This window comes from Trachurus japonicus, chromosome 11 (assembly GCF_045865225.1).
Source record: "Trachurus japonicus isolate A0001 chromosome 11, Traja_1.0".
NCBI lineage: Eukaryota > Metazoa > Chordata > Actinopteri > Carangiformes > Carangidae > Trachurus > Trachurus japonicus.
In genome coordinates, this window is record NC_140917.1 from 9757286 (window position 1) to 9775111 (window position 17826).

Consider the following 17826-nt stretch of genomic DNA (forward strand, 5'->3'; position numbering starts at 1 on the left):
GAGTTTCATGCTACTGTATATTGATATCTGAATTTAACCAAAGTTTAATAAGGCTCCTCAGTCCACAGAGAAATGCACCCAGCCTGTATTCAGTAACCTATAGTAACCCGCCCACCTGGACCAACCCCTTAAACTTGCTGGATTTGGGTTCTCTGGGTTTTGTTTTACCAAAAATCTGATGTATTTTCATGCAATCACTCAGAAAACAGCCAGCCAATGAGAAAAGAGACTCAAAGCCTCCTCTCTTCTGATTGGCTCATTGAACTATTATTACCAGTGGGGATGTAAAACTACAATAGGATGGTCTTTAGTTCTTGAAACCACCAACATATCTTCGTATAGGCCAACGCTTCAAATAAAAACACAGCAAAAATGTGAAATATTGTAGCTTTATAATGTGTCTGTCTGGATTTAAGGAACATTACCCTGTACAAAAACATAAACAGGTTATTTTTCTGTTGAAAAGATGACAGACTATTTATTCATGCTGCAGTTTTCGAGCCATTAAACCTAAAGTCTGAAGACAACACAAAGAATTTTACTGTTCAATATTCATGCTTATGCAAATGCAGGAGACTTCGGGGACCTCTGATTCTACTGGTACATGGTCAGCAAGCAAGCCCACAATAACTGAGGTCTGGAGGAGCTGAATACTTCACCTTGAGTAGACACAAGCCCATTATTCATTCAAGGCCTTGTGCTATCTCACAGGCAGAGAGGACACCTGCATACCCAAGGCTGCAGCTCTGTGTGGATGTTACTGTGTTACTAGAACATCTTAAGGATTTCAAGGTCCTATCCTGTCTTTGCAGTTCTCTGGTGTTGTGTTTTTCCCCCCTCTACTATTTTCCTGTCTTGCCCTCCAATGAACTTGAGCGAGTCATAATTCAAACAACAAGTGTTTCCATTCTTCTTCCATAATTCTCACTTTTAGTTTTTTTTACCTTCAGCCACCTGCCCAGAACAGTAATAGGCACATTAACTGGAGCCCTGGGGAGTCGTACAGCGTACAGCCAGGGGGGTCACAGAAAACACCCACTTTGTCCCTGCAGCCGCTCAACCTGTCTGCAGCACTGAAGCATTTCTTTTTTTTTTTTCTCTGCTCGGCTGCCGCGCCTCACGTTAAAGAGGAAGAAGGAATGAATAGCTGCAGGGGTAGATGGTGAATGAAGCGGGAAACACCCATCAGTCCACAGCAAGTCTCAACTGAGAGGAGAGGGGACCTGTGTGAAGCTGGACAGAGACAGCAACAGCAGGATGGGAAGTGAGGCAGCGCTGCCTTCAAATTAAAATACAAATCTGTTCTTCTGAATTAATGCAAGGTCAGACTTTAGAGCATTTGTTTCATAGCTTTAAAAAGAGGGAAATACAAATGCAACATTCAAATTTAAGGGCTTGGTTTGATAACATCCCAGAGGCAATTAAAGGCGTTGATGAACAAAAGCTGAGTTTACAGTGAGCCTCCAGAATTATTTGCCTTCAAGTTGTAAAACTACAGTGGAAAAAAGCTGTAAAGTTTATAAGTTGTAAAAGTATTCAGGTGTCTGTCTTGAGGTTATTTCGTATGTACAGATTTCTCTCTGGTTTGAACGGATGATTTCTTGATATAATGATAAAGATTTTTTTTTAAAAGGGAGGAAATCTTATTGATATTGATTAGCAAATAATTTACTTTGAAAAACCAAAAACAAACAGTGCAGAGGCTGCATTGTCAATTTCTAGTATATTAGTTCATGTCGGGTGGTGGATTGTGCCTGACATTTACCATGAATCCACAAATATTTACATGGGCTGTCGTCCATGGAAGAAAGTGCTGAGGCTTCTGTGATCTTCTATAGTCTCTCAGTGATGTGGTGGTGGTGGTGGTGGTCAATCATGGTTTGGATGTAAAGCAGCAGACGATCCAGGCACTCTGCTTATTGTGCGGGTGATGAAAAGGATGCTGGTGCATGGTTTTCATTTTGATGTGTTATCTCTTGAGCTTAATGTGTTAATACTTTAAAATCAATACTTTTGCTGGTGCTTTTCTTTGTCTTCATCTTCTTTAGATCCTGCTGCTTTATACCTGACATCGCAAATGGCAACAAGAGCAACAAGAGCTAGTAAAATAGTGGGACGACCCCAAAAGCCACTAACAGAAATTTACACAGAAAGGACAAAGAGGAAGGCCAGAAAAATCTCAATGGACAACTTCCACCCTCTTACCAACCAATTTGAGCTCCTCAAGTCCAGGAGACGTTAAAGAGTCCCACTGGCCAAGGCAGCATTTAGAAAATCATTCATCGCAAATGCTGTCCACCTTCTCAATGTATACTAAATGGCACTAGCAATGAACTGCTCTTAATTTCTTTTCTTTCTTTTTTCTTTTCCTTTTTTCTTCTCTTTCTATTTATTTATTGTATGATTGTGTCTTAACTGTTTCCTTATTTAACTGTGTTTTTAATGAAATATGTATCTCTTTTACGGTGAGCCGAAGACAATTTTCCACGATGGTGGACAATAAAGTTTTATTGTATTGTATTATTGTATTGTACGGTAACTTTTTTTTTCAACATAAATAAATGAATAAATAGCATTTAATTATGCAAAACTACATCCTTAATGTCACATTACTGCCATCTACTGGTTTTGGACCAAGTAGTTGTGTAGTAGTGAAACAAGTGAGCAGCAAGCAAGCAAACAAACAAAAAACCAGCTGTGTCCCTACTTCCTCCACACTGTGTGATCATTTCTGGCCTTTTCTCTACATAACTTCTGGTTGAGACGATATGTCAGTAAACAGTGACTAACACAGCTAACAATGTCCTGTGGGAAGTTGTTTTCCTTATGATGAAAAGAACTGTTACATTGTCCAATTCTTATTCTTCCCTTTGTAACTTGCTCTTTTATCAGTCCTCTTCCTCCTCCTCCTCACCTCCTCCACGTTTTGAAGGCAGCTTAAACGTCTTCCTTTGGTGTCATGATCCCAGCTCTGTTGCTTAAACTTTCTTTTGACACGCTGATGTTGACTTTAACATCTCTTTTATTTACTGCATGTTTGGACAGCTTTTCTGCTTTCCAATTTCAGGATGTTTCCCGGTGCCTTCGGTGCATGTGACTTGCGATTCAGTCAATCACTGAGCATTGTTTCATATAGTATATACTGTATATAAGACCTCAGTGACCTTTGTCTGTGCCTAAGTGAAAATGTATAAAAGCAAAAACTGCGTCACTACATGTATCTCACTTGATTCCCCTTCTTCACCCCAGTCTAAAGCAGCCAGTATTGCGTACAGCTCTCTAGAGTAAACACTCAAGTTGTGACTCAGATCTATCAGATCAGCAAACAACCAAAGGGTTACAGTTGATGTAAAAAGAAAAAGAAGAAAATGAATAGAAATCCATTCAATTTTGGTGCAGATCCATAGCTAGAAATCTAGATGCACCCTAGCAGCAGCAAATATATTTGCTCCGTAGTTGGATACATTTTAATGATATAGTCTGGCTTGTCAGGCTAGCAGATCCATAAAATTTGGCAAGAATTTGGATTTTTTTTTTTTTTTTTTTAATTCTCTAAACTCTGGCGTAGGTTGTTTGACATTGGTCTTGCCAGAGGTCATGGCTCTCTTAGTATTTTTAACCATGAGTAGCCTATCATCTTCAAACAATGATATTCTGATAACAATTGGCCCACTTACAAATAGCTATCATTGTGGAAAACACCTATTGTTGCACTTATGCATCTTTATACCAAACTTTGCTTTACCATCCGTTCCACTGATTTGCGATTGTATGATGTGGAGATAACTGGCCTGTATTTTTCTATTTTACTAGTCCCCCAGGTTTCCTAACAGGAACAATTATCACCTCCTTCAAGCACACTGGGCATTTTCCCCCTGTTGTTCCCACACTTGTAATGCAACAGTCTAACAGTAACTCTCCTGTGTGAGACATTTTACCTACAGTATAGCCTACTCAATCTTTTCTACATAGCACCTGTTTGTTATGTTATGTACATATTTATTTTTCTCTCTGCCTCCCCTGCATAAATTGAATTTCTATGGCTTACGGTATCTATATTTAAATAAATATATCTGAAACCAATGGAACAGTTTCATTAGGCTAGTCCATCTTAAAGTCTGTTAGTATGTCCATGTAGCCTAGTTATATGCATAATATTTTATGCAGTCAGTGGCAAACTTCACAAGAATGCGAAGATATAGGCCTAAGTGTTTAAAATTAATAAGGAAACATAATAAGTCATCATGTAGACATTTATAATTTGTGCACAAATACAAATTTTCAAATGGATATTTAAAGTATGACAATATATCCAGAAAATGACTTAAAGCAGAAGCAAGTGATATATTTGTGTTAATATAAGTCTTAAATAGTTATATCTTCCGACAGCAATCACTTACATAGAGTGTTTGGTCTGAAACACCGGTCTGTCAGTCACTCTGCTCTGCTCTGAGCCGAAGAGAAAACATTTATCGTATCCTACAGTTTTTATCCAATGAGGAGAGAGAACGGCATGCAGGGCTGTGTGTGCAGCCAAGGGACGCCGTGAATGTGGCGACGTAGGGACGAGGACTGTTATGGTGCGTTCAAGGAAACTCGTATTTTTCCGACCGTGAAGTGGTACCAGTTCGATCTGGTACGAGTTCACCGGTCGGAAGTTACGAGTGGCCGTTATAGTGACTTTCACCGGTAAAACAGGTCGGAAAAACACGAGTGGGTTGCCTGAAACGCTACAAAGTCGTAAGTTGTGACTTGAAGCTGTAGTTTACGATTTCAAAAGCCTGCCTGGAACGCAGCATTAGCGAAAACGACCGGACCACTTACTTCTGCTTTAAATACAGGTGACAACCACAACGTTATATGGCACCATATCTGTTTTTATGTCACAAATAAGAAATAATGGTGCCCTTAAATAATAAGATGAATCTGATTGGTTGAGTAACCTGAAGTGGGCGGGGCTAACAAAAAACAACCGGAAAAAAAAAACCGCTTGTCCGTTTCCCAGAGCGTTTTTTCCAACTGTGAAACTACTGTTTTTAATTTCATGTTTCTTTCAACATTGAAGACATTTATGGCGTTTTAAGGTGAGAGAGCCTTTTATTTATTCGGTTTTTTCCAATTAACTTTACTCTAGCTAGCTACTTTAGGCTGGTTTAATAATAAATATCGACAGCTAGCTTAACAAGTTGAAGGTAATGTTAGCTAATAGCTAACAGTAAGTTAACGTTTCGTCAGCTAACGTTAGCAAAAATATTTTCTCGACCATGAAGAAATGTTCGTAGTGAATGAATTTGATACGTTTCGTTGTGTTGGTTTAATGTTCATGTAATTTCTCAGAGTTTGACTGAAGGACTGAAATAGAAACAGCACTACCCAACATGTCACCTGACAGGTAAGTTAAGTTAGCCTACAGGTATGATGGGGTCGGCTGAAGCGAATCAAACGTTAATGACATTGAAAGTGCCTTCAACCTCAAAGTCAAAGTGTAAAAATTACAGTTGAACTGTGCTTCAGACTGGTATGTTGCCACTGCTATGATTACTGTCATAATTATATAATATGGTAGTTTATAAAATGATGTGTACTGTCACGGTGAATTGTTCATTCAGAATAAAAGCATTAAAAGATTCAAAGAGCTTGGATTAAGAGCAGGAGAAGGAAATATTTTTTCTTATGAAATCATTGTTGAATGTCATTATTACTGGTTTAGAGGCGGGGTAGTCGTTGTGAATTCACTAAAAATGTTGTAGTGTGTGATTTTATTTTGAAATTTTTTGACCGGTAGTCTCTGGTAGGCCGATCAGTGTGTGTTGGTGTAACCCGTCTCCTGCTCGACAGAGGGAGCGGAGAGTTGGTGAACAGTGAGTGGATCAGAGACGCTGTGAGGACTAGTGTGCTGCTCATTCAGCTGTCCGGAGGAGAGCTGCGGAGCCCGGAAACATATGATCTGAGAAGGTAAAGCTGCTCCTTTTTTATTATTCACACACTGCACTCATCTGGCAAATATCAGTTTTATTTTCCCATTTAAGGATCCGCGGATCTTTTCCTCTCCACGTTACACACCGACCCGCGTGTTGGTTAGGTAGGTGCTGCTGATGGCGCTACGTGCAGATCTCACCTGTGCTCATTTCAATTAAGGAGAACTTCGGCTTCGTTTATTTATTGTAAACAAAAAAGTTTGTAAGGAAACATGTGCAATCTTATTCATTTTTTCTCCGAGTGGCTGATGTGTTTTAATTGAGCGGGCAGCATCAGATGCTTATACTGTATTTATATGATCTGTGAGTGATTGATCTATTAGATGCAAAGGTATTACCTGTAAATGACATTTTGTGATGCCATAATCCGAGTTAACAGCTTGCAAGAGTATCATATCAGGAGTCTAAATTATATAGAAGGTCGTGGTCTTAAAGTTCATTATACGATTTGGTCATAAAACATCCAGGTGTTGCAGTGTCCCATACAGTGAACTACAGTCACGCTGCAAGTCCCTGAGGGGATATTTTCATAGATATTAAAGTGATATATTACAGTCCTGTATTATTATCATGCTCTGTTTTTATTGCCACTGGCATCGTTGTTTTGATATTAAAATGTGCAATACAAGCTGTAATAGTAAGTCATGAAAAAAATATGAAGAAAAATAATAATCTTACTTTTCTAAAGGCTTGCAGGTAGAGATATGTTTTTTTTAGACATACTGTAAAGGTGCTGATACTTTAATGATCGTGCAGCTGTTTGAAGTATTTTTCAAAATATCCGCAACCTGCAGTCTTTATTATTGTTCAGTGTCTTGACAGCTGTGTAATACCTGCTACATCTTCAGCCCCCCTGTAGAGAGTAATGTCTTTGTTGCAGCTAGAGAGACCACAGGGTTTTTACCTAAATGGTAAAAGTCGATATTCACCAACTGATGTATTCACAGGCGATATTTTAAATGCTTTATATTGATCCCCAACCCTAATATGTGAAGAAATTGTGTGTCATTATAATAGTGCATTTAATCCTGCACACAAAGGGACTTACAGAAGTATTAAAAGAAACATTGATTTGGTAGCTTCATTCAATGGGATTTCAGTTTAGAAATGACTTGTTAGGACGAGGGTTGGTCACTCAGTAGGTTTATTCATATATGCTCGTCAAGTTTTTAGTCAAAACATGTACAAGAAACGGTATGTGTGCCTATGATTAAAGAATAACCAATGATCTAATAGCCTTAGTTCTGAAACATAATCAAGGACAGCATGTTTATAAAATGCCATATGGTTAAATTAAGTCGTCCCTCCCACTTTTTTAAACACCCTCTCTTCTCCCTCCTCCACCTCTTCCTCCTTGTCATCCCTGCTCCTCTCCCTCTCCCACTCCCCCTTCCTCGTGCGTTTCACTCCCTCTACCTCATTCCTCTTTTTTTTTGCTGCTTCTGTCTTGTCTTCCCCTCCCTACCTCCTCTGTACTCTCTCACATCCCTGCTTATCTCCACCCCCCCTCTAACCCCCTCCCTGCTCCCTCACCTGCCATTCTCCTCCATCCTCTCACCTATTTCTTTACCACTCACCATTTTTTCAACTCGTCTCTCCCTGGTCCTCCTGCTTGCTGTATCCGTCCTCTCCTCAACCCCTCGTCTCCCTGCACAGGTGTGTCGTGTCCTCCTGTCTGCTGCTATCAGGATGCAGTTTACAGCCAGACAGAGCCTCTGCCTGCTGGGCTTCGTTCTCATCTCTCTGTTTCCTCAGCCAGCGCGGGGCCAAGGTAAGTACCTCCACTGCCAGCCTGCTGTCCACTCAAGGGCCACCAGGGTTTTTTTTTTTTTTTTTTTACCACACAACTGCACTAGACCACACGATTATTTCCATGGTGACAACCAGGAACACAGCTTTTTGTTAGTAGTTTTCTTAAACCTAGCCCTCTGCTTTAAGTGCCAAACAAGGCTTTCTACAAAGACAAACATGGACTTCCAAGGGCTTCCCATTATGTGCTAAGCAGGGTTTCCTGGGGCCTTTCCATTTTGGTGTCACATGGTGCCAGCCAGATCGTTCCATACCACGGCCAAGCGAGGCTTTGAACGGCCAAGTTTCCTCATTTACTTGAAAAAAATATTTGGTTGCTTCCATGATGGAGCCATGTGCCCAGAAATCATTCAACATTTGTCTGCTCTGAGTATTATAATGAAAATTATAAGTTAATTGCTGGCTTGGTAAACCCCAGTGTGGTCCCCAATGTGGAGATGCAGGCATCATTTGTTCATCCTTTAATCCAGCAGGTTAAATTCAGATTTTCCCTGTTGCAATTTTGATGTGCAGCTTTGCTCCAAAGAAACTGAGTTTGGATTTGATTTTTTTGTTTGTTTTTATTTAATTTATCTCCTGTTTTGTGCATTTACCCACATGTGTGTGTCTCAAAGGGAAAAGCCTTGATGCCAAAATCATAATGAGAACTCGTGTTTTGCTCTGTGTGTGTGGAATATTATGTCATTTTAATTAATCCACACGTGTTTATCCTATTTATTTATGTATTTGAGGGAATGTTCAAAGGGCATCCCAGTGACAGAGTTGTTTCTAACGCTACAGATGTGAAATCTCCACTTGTCCCCAGTCTTACTATCAGTTTTCTAACTTTGCGTAAAACAGTTTTTGATCAACAAAAACAGTTTTTGTAAAACATTAGTAAAACAGTTTTTGATCAACAAAAACAGGTTTTGCTCACAATCATGTGTTAACTCAACAGCAATGTTGTGTTTCACCGTAGCTCCTCACTGTCTGTAGGACAGTAAACTCTCCTATTGTAATCATGTTTTCAAACCATGTATTAACATTGTCTTCTCACTCTGTTTAACCCATTTATCTTATTCAACAATTAACAGATATTTTCATCTGTTAACTCATTTACAGAGAGAACTTAGTCTCCTAACACAATTATCAACCTTAACAATCTCGGGTGTTCATTTTTTACCAAAGGGAATATTCTCTCCAGGAATGCAAACGATGGTTTGATATTCATGATGTGTCTTAAATTAGCTGTGCTGAGTGAGTTTTTCCCCTTTCGCACCAAAGACCTGACCACGAATCTAAGATAAGGTTTTGTATCTGTTCTCAATCTTAATGTGTTGGGTGTTCCTTCGCGAATGGGGAAAAAAATGAACACACTGAAAGATTAATGTTTTGCCTTTAGTCAGTTGGGCACTTATGCTGCACCCAAACACACTCTGCTTCAGCCAGCTTTCAAAGGTTTGTTGGCACCGTTGAACCTGAAACAGGACTAAACCTGCTCGGTGCTGTGGTGCAAAACCAAAGTCTGCTGACATTGGTCCATTACCATAAAGTCACTACACAGCTGATACTTTGCCATACCATAATAGCACATGAGTAGTTTTGGAAATCCATGCATGCAAATTACATAGCTAACCTAGAGACGACCATACTATGAATTTCTTTCAGACACGGAGGACATATTGCTGTGGCCGGCAGCAGGGCGCAGCTCTGCTACAACTGTGATATTGGAGGTGTCGGTTCAGACCCACTCTCTTATTATACATCTCACATACCACATTTTACTACATGCACATGCTCCCATTAAGTGCTATTTTAAAATTCAACGCTATATTGTTCTCCATAGTGTGTACAAATAGCTTTAGGCACAGACAAGAGTATGAGTCACCCTCTCTTCTTTCCATTGCCTCTCCACCACAGTGATCACACTCGGTGTCTGAAAGCACCTGGATAACCTGTTGTGGATACTTGGCTGGAGCACTGTGGCTCTTTGACCCACCCCCATGTTTTTTATCTTAACCATGGAAAGGCTGGAACTAACAGATATTTACTGAGATACTTACAGATACTTACTGATAAATGCGACGATCATCTCCTTAATTATTTGATTCACCATTTGGTCACAAAAATTTTACGTCATCGGATGCTTGTTCTGTCCAACTAAACCTAGCTCCGCTTCCTATGATATTGTCATGTCAAACTTTAGAGGAACTATACAGGATTTGTAGCTTAATTATGCTACATTTTTACCTTGAGTTCGGAAAGTCGGAGGAAACCATGGAAACATGAAATGTTTACTGATGAAGTTCAGCTTGTGGCTAACGGGGAGCTAATGCTAACACAGATACACACACCATGGGTCTTTTATAAGATAATGTAATACATCATGACACACACACACCTTCGCGTTTTGGAACCTTTATTCCTGTGTGTTAGCCTTAGCGCCGTGTTAGCGTTAGCTCGGTGTTAGCAGGGCTTAGCAAACAGCAGTAAACACAAGCACGTGTAGGGGGGGTGGAGGAGGTGGCGGCGGCGAGGTTTTACGACAGTGACATGTGCCTCCCAGAACTGTGGGGGAGCTCCGGAGAGGGAAAAAAAGAGAAACCAACGAAGGAGCGAGCTATTTCCGGCCGACTTGCAAAGTTCTGCTTTAATTGAACAGCTTTGGAGTAATTGTGATGGTTTAATACATGTAAATGGCTTAACTTGTTACAAGGGACCATTCTCCCTTGTAACAAAGGCTCTCTGCCTTCCACATGCGTGTCACTTATTGCGTCTCTTGGCTGAAAACCGACCTTGTAGCGCCGCCGCCCCGGTGTCCCAGCTCTCGTCTCTGCGCCCCGTAACCTGTAATCTCTTTTTTTTTTTTTTTTTTTCTTCGGCTTTTTGCCTTTATTTGATAGTGATGACAGTAGAGATAGACAGGAAATGGGGAGGCAGAGAGAGGGGGAATGACACGCAGGAAAGGTCTGCCCGATGCGGGATTCGAACCGGGGACGCCTGCGGCGAGGACTGTAGCCTCTACATGGGGCGGCCGCTCTACCCACTGCGCCACGCACCGCCCCCTGTAATCTCTTTTTTATGACAGATAAGACTACACAGATACACGTCGAAACATCGATATATAACATTATCTACCGCTTTATTGATTGATTTCTCGCCAGCTTCGTTGTGAACATGGCACATGGGCCGGGAGGAGGGTTAGCAAAACAGAGGAAAAGAGACCGGACTTACATAGCTCCTCTGTAATTATTATGAATCTAGTAAAAGTAGTATAGAAGTAGTAGCATTCAGTGCCCAAATAAGAGTGAGAGTGAGAAATATCCACAAATTCACCATTCTGCTTCTTCTATTGGGTCATGTTTGAACAGGCAGGTTTGACAATGAGTTACGATGGTTACCCTTATTGTCACACTCAAGCGTTGCAGTGTTTTTTAATTTTTTTGTTTAAGTACCTCATTACTGAAATCTAGTAATATAATTTCATGCATTTATTTAATATATTCATAGACGTGGACGCCTCTTGCAGCATTGAGTGGTGAAAAAGTCAGACTGGAGCCCTGCTCAGTGATTAATCAGGGATACTTAATTGACCTGATGATTTCTCCCTCTTAAGAAAGGCTCACCAGTCCGTCTGTAACTCAAACTGGCCCAGTAAAGGTACAGCCTGACACTGGTGCAAGAAAGTAACTTTTTTATTTGGGATAGAGTTCAAGAAACTGAAAGCAACCACAACATTCCTCAGTGAAGAGGCCATAGTGTGCTAGTCTGGGCTACAGCAGTGACCCAGGAAGAGCTGAGGAGTTATGATCGCCTTGGAGACCTTCCACTGCAAATCTCCTCCTCAGCTCTGTCAAATTCGGAGGAGTCAGATGAGGCGAGAAGTTTTTCAAGCAAAACAGAAAATGAAATGGAACATGAAAAGCCGACTTATTATAAATTAATTTGCTTCATGCTGATGAATGAGCACAAATCTTTTGCCAACAAGAATCCGGACATCTAAATTAAAGAAAGCGTCGTCTTTGATCGAGCCTCTAGCCTTTCTGTTTAGCAGGACTCAGCCTGTTATTTAGTAATTACTTAGCCATGTCCTAAATTACTCTCTAAACAGACACCTGTCATGAAATCCTTATTTAAAAGGTGAAAGGTCAAAGAGTGACTTCACTGGCTTAGCTCAGCCTTTGTGTAAGGCTTCTCGTGTTTTTCCTTGCCTGCAGAGATAATGAAAGAAGTGTCTGCAGGTTTCTGTACCTGGAGGGGAAATAGGCAAAAGGGGAATGTGGTCAAATGTCAGTGTTGTTCGGTGGTACCTTTTCTAGGTCACCATTTCATTTCAGTGGGCTTCTGACATTCCAGTGAATATAATCAGAGGCCGTGGGGACAGCGGTTGAAATTGTCAGTGTATGAAATAGAAAAATAATTGGATCTCCAAATTATACTGAATTTTGGCATGAAGAATATAAACGTGTCGGTTTTTTTTTCTTCCCAGCAGTGTTTGACTCTCTATAACATCCTCCAGCACCAGAAACTGAAAGCTATAGCTTTAGTTGCCTCTTCAAGGACAGCGGCCTCTATCTGTTCTGTGCTATAAGGCAATGACACAGATTTCCCCTCAGATCTGACACCATGGTGTCGGCATGCAGAGTTGCAATTACACTGAACTGTGAATTTTAATGTGATAATAATTTGCTGCTCTGTTTTGCACCTTTAAGATGGTCTGTTCTTGGCAGCTAGCTATAAAATTAAAGTGACTTTGAGTTGAGGAAACTTTCCATCGATGCTTTACAGCTCACTTCAAAGCTCCCTGTTGCAGATCAGAGTTTCCTATACCGTGATCCTCCCTCGCTTACAGTCACTGATGATAAGATGCATTTAAAACTTTACTGTGACTTGTTGCACAACCGCCCGTGGGCGTGACGGACACTTCTTCACGATCAGCAGCCGTCGACTCTGCTGTTTGCACAAGATTCTCCAGGAAAAATAGATGAGCATTAAGTTCTCACGTCTGAAGGTGAAGCCTTTTGTCTTCGCCAGGCTGTTTGCTCAGCATCCAATACTTGTCTCTGCGTGAGAATACAATCTCACAGTGAAGATCCATGGGTTTCTATGTATGTGTGTGTGTGTGTGGAAGTGTGCGACTATGTGTGTGTGACTGGCTGCAAAGGAACTGGCAGGTTTCTTAAGATACTGAGAGAGAAAGAGAAAAAAAAAACACCAAAGCTATACAGAATAAGGTGCACTGAGATTTTTTTTAACATTCACACCGTAATACACTTGCTTCCAGTCCTGGGCCATCGTAAATAATTCATGGACACACATGCACATACAGATGCGCTCACATGGGTGCGCAGAGCACATGCGAAACACAAAATCAACGCATTTCAACTACAAACAGAGGTGCGAAATCTGCGTCTCGAATCATTTGGGATTTGAGCAGCTCTCTCCAGATGAGAGAATGTCCTTTGTTTCCGAGACAGAACTAAAGCCTGAGCCGAAATCCCATGCAGCCCTCATTCTCATCCCCAGGTTGGTGAGATAATTGGTACAGTATTCCTTATGTGTGTTTGTATATAAATATATTTGCCTGCTGTTGAATGCGCCGGCTTCTCATTCTCTCCATTGAAATCAGGATTATCCTCCCAGTGCTGAACTCAAGTTTCTTTGCATACCTACATGAGGAGTTCTCTGCAGATAATGACGTGCGTAAAGAGGTGGTTCACCCAAAATAGTGCAGAGGTGTTTGGTGGTAAGTCTTATCAGATCGACTTAATCCTCCATTGTGAAAAGAGATTCAGGAAAGAAGCTGAATCGGTCCTGAAAAGTGGAAGCAAACAACCACTTTCTCTTCAAATGTGCGTCATTTTCAACAAAACTGACAGTTTACACGGAGCGGCACATTACAAAAAAGCCCTCTGCTAATGTTCAAACATTCACGCACAGTGATATTGCCATGTGTGGGCAGACAACATATGGACATTTTGTTCAAAGTATATTCACAATCCTTGTAAACGATGCATTTTCCAAAGTCATTATGTTTTGTTTTGGGTGAACCATCCCTTTAAGCCCCTTGTTTATTGCGCTGCAGAGCATCAGAGCTCTACCAAGCGTCAATCATTGTGTAGGTATTTAAAGAAGTCGGCGGCAGCAGATGGCTTACCTCATAATGAGGACACAAACACACAAGTTTGTGGGTTTTATATTTTATTTTCCACCCCCTGGCTTTTCTTTTTTCATAGTTAACTAAATTAGATTTGGAATGTGTCGAGATGTGTATTTTTTTTTTTTTTAATCTGGGATTTGGCTCTGCTGGTGTGAAATGATGGGGTGTTGTGGTTGTTGACCCTGGAAATGTGGTTTTTGGCATTGAATTGCTTTACAATGGCCTTGTTCCAGTGTTTTAACTCGTATCTTAATGTGAAAATACAACAACACTACACAAGTGTGGAGCGAAACATTATGATCATATTTTTAGTAGTCTATAAGTTCAATGCACACAGTGTTGTTGACTTTTCTGAGGGTTTATACACAGGTTGAGGCCGTTGTAAAGAGTATTTGGATATTCAGTTTGATAGTCAGTCTATGTTGTACATCTTAACACTCCTGCTGAGGACAGGAGAGGAATAGTACACATGCTATTCCAGTGCCTTTCCCTTTGGTGTCCTTTGTTCTTTCTCTCCTTGCAGTTAAAAGGGAGTCACATTCACTCCTTTTTCCTCATCCTCTTCTTACCCCTGATGACAATTTCAAAGCAGAGATGCAGAAAGAGAAGAAATGAAAGGCAATAAGATCAGGACAGGAAGGGATCAGATATGTAGCGAAAGACGAGGACACACGAGGAGACAGAGATGAGACAGAGTGCAAGCTCGAGAAAATGAATACAAGGGTTGGATGCAGAGAGAAAAGTAGGTGGTAGGCCTCTAGGCGGCTGACAAGGCCAACGACTAATCAGGATGAGAGGCAGGGGCGTTGCTTTGATGCCAACGGTAAGTGGAACACAGAAGAAAACCTGTCGTGTACCCACAGAGACGAGCACAATGCCGGCTTGTCAATAGATGAGGAAGATGAGGATGAGGAAGAGGAGGAGAATGGGACTTTGCTTTTTAATGTGACATCTGTGCAAGCTAATCTCTCTGATGTCTATCCTCCCCTCTTGGATGAAATGCAATTTATCCCCCTTTGTGTTTTTTCTCCCCTTTCCTAACTGTTTAAAAACACAGATGGAGCGACTGGCTCTACACCGCCATAACTCTGGAGGGAGTTCAATCTAACTTAACTCGGTCACAGTTGTGTTTTGTGCTTAGCGGATGAATGACCGCGGAGAAGTTAAACGGAGGGAGAGCAGATTTCTGTCCAACCTGCATTTTTGTAAAAAAAAAACAAAAACCATCCTAAGCGGTGATGCTGAATGTGACTATAAAAGGATAAAAAAGACATTTCTCTCAACTTTATTCGACAGCTTGACACAACATAAGGTTGCATTAGCGCATTAGAAGTTGAAAAGCAGGAACAGATCTGTCCTTCAATCCCTCAATCAAAACTCTAAGCCTAAGCTGTTTGCGTAAAATTGGTCTTTTTATTACCCAGCACTGACTGAACAGAATTGAACTCATTCCAGTGTTATGGATGTGATCCACTAATATATATAGTATGATGACAGAGGTTTTTCTAATATTGACATAAAAGTGTTGGAGTATGATGGTGCATGACAGGGATATTTTATGAATTCATCACTTCATTCAAAATTTTGTATATTTACATTTTGTTGGAATCTAACAGTTGTTGTCTAAAGCTGTGCGTTTTCGTTGTGTCTCTGTCCAGTTTCATCACCGCGACGTTTCCGTGCCAAACTCTTGAGCCCCACCAAACTGCAAGTGGTGTGGAAAGAGCCGAAAGGAGAGTTTGAGAGCTACAAAGTCACTTACACCACTCAACCAGGTAAGACCTTCCACTGACCCCGAGTAGTGGTCAAAAATACTGTCGTCTAGATTTCTGAAATGTGGTTTCACTTGAGCTTTCATCTCGACTCCCCGAGTGCTGTGTCTTTTCATTATTGATAACGTTTACCTTCAAGACAAAGAAAGAACTGTTTTCACTGCAGGGTCTGTATTTTGTAGTGTGCGTTCTCAAAATCATACAAACAGGTTCAGCTGTCATTTGATGAACTGATCGCCCCCAGCACGAGTATCTGTTTCGATTTTAATCAGGATCCAGATGAAGGACTTATGGTTCTTTGGCTGCAAGCGTTTTGCTAAAGTATTTGATGTGACCTTACATCATGCTTTTTACTTGGCTCTCCCAGAATAAGGAGAAATAATTCTTCAGAATTAAAACTGGAACTGAAAAAACAAAAAACGATCTATTTAAGGCCTCGACTTTTCCTGTTGGAAGATTGTTCCAGGTTGGTTTAAGAGCTTTGGTCAATGCAGAATCGTCATAGTCTAAACTTGGTTCATCCAGAACAATTTGAGAAGGAATTCACCCTCCTCTCCTGTACTGTCCTGTCTGGTGTTCACACAGTTACCCACATTCACACCTGGAAGCCGAGCTGCACAATCTTTGTGATTGATTGATGGTCGAGCTCCTCAGCAGTAACTCCAGCAGGATGATGCGTCATGAAAGGAGAAGCCATACCCAGGGTTTCCTATAGAATGACAAACAGAATGAAGGTTAATACAGCTACTTTCTGCTCACAAATCATCTTAACTATATTGCATTTATCTTTTGCTGGTGGAACAAAAATTCTAGTTATGCACAGAGAAGTGCAGTAGTTGAACCTCTTCCCCTGAGGGAGAACAAATGAACCTTTTTTATGTGGTTTTCACCTGCGTGTTGGTTCATAATTCACTCTGAAGAGAAAGAGACACGTAACCACACACAGGGTCTGATGTAACTGAAACCAGGTCTGTTCAGGTGTCCACCATGAAACTGTGCGGCTGATTGCAGGAGGACACCTTTAGATTTACTGATGAATGCTTCAACACGTTTTTAGCACTGTGGCACTGTGGAGCCGAGCTTGGGTCTAGATTGTTGTTAACACAGTTACATTTTGTATGTGACTGGCTTCAGGTCATGTTCCTGTTTCTTTTTTCTTTTTCTTTTTTTTTTTTTGGTTTTCCAGAGGGGTTGGGAGTAGATGACTGTGGATTGCTTCCCAGAGACATCAAAACTAACCCACTTGGTTGTAACCTATTTATGCTAATAAGGGTTAGGCAAACGTTCGAAACATTGCACAGCATTACGCAATACAGCTCAACAGCAGTCTCCAGGATGACTAGCCCAGGATTCCTCCTCGGCCCATGAACCGTCCCTTCACCAATTCAGGTTTAGTAGTCTCTGAAGTGAAATATGACCTCTCTGGTGGAGGGAACACATGTATTTGTCTCATCGCCAGCATATATTTTAGCTCACTGAATCTAATGAGCTGCTAACTTCTAATGTAAACTCAAACCATCACTGTCAGTCTGCTTTGGATAGCAGTACAGTTCTATGTGGTGTGGCCTGTTGTTATCTGTCTGGATTCTTAATTTAGCATCATATTGTAGATTTTATGTTGGTTTTATGACTGTTACATAAATTAATGTTGTGTTGTGGATTGACTATCTATTATCATAGTCGTACAGTAGGTTGGATTGCGACCTTAAAGGGTTAATGAAGACGGACTGTGCAGAGTTGTTACTATTCATGGATTCATTTTGTGATGGATTGCAGTGTGATCAGTTTATGCATCAACCTTCACAGCCTCCTCCATCAAAGCCTCTTGGTCACCAACACAAACATGTAGAAATATTTAAATGTGATTTCATTAAACCACTGGGAACCATTTTGAAAGATGTTAAAATTAGGTCTCGGTAGGTAACAGCTGGAGAAGGCTGTGGATGCTGTAAATATTTTTAGTGTTGGTGCAGCATGTTCTCCCAACAAGTGTTGAATATGAAAGTGTTCAGTGGGCTGTGACAGACGCTCATTCATCTGGCTGAATCAAAATAGGTGCCATTGTTTTATTTTTATTTATGTAAAGATCAGTGGATTCAAATCTTGTGTGGTCTAATTTAACACTGCT

General features: G+C 40.8%; 1 protein-coding gene across 5 annotated transcripts in view; it reads left to right on the forward strand.

Moving 5' to 3' along the window:
- The first annotated feature begins 5374 nt into the window (after positions 1-5374).
- Positions 5375-17826, forward strand: part of col14a1b (collagen, type XIV, alpha 1b) — a 188057-nt gene continuing 175605 nt past the window's right edge. For 3 of the 5 annotated variants that reach the window (XM_085790906.1, XM_085790907.1, XM_085790908.1), the window contains exons 1-4: positions 5375-5392; positions 5839-5955; positions 7635-7749; positions 15585-15701. In XM_085790906.1, coding sequence (XP_085647032.1) covers positions 7668-7749; positions 15585-15701 — 199 coding nt within the window. In that variant the 5' untranslated portion in view covers positions 5375-5392; positions 5839-5955; positions 7635-7667. The remainder of the gene's footprint in view (positions 5393-5838; positions 5956-7634; positions 7750-15584; positions 15702-17826) is intronic. The other 2 variants (XM_085790909.1, XM_085790910.1) reach the window with 1 other exon arrangement.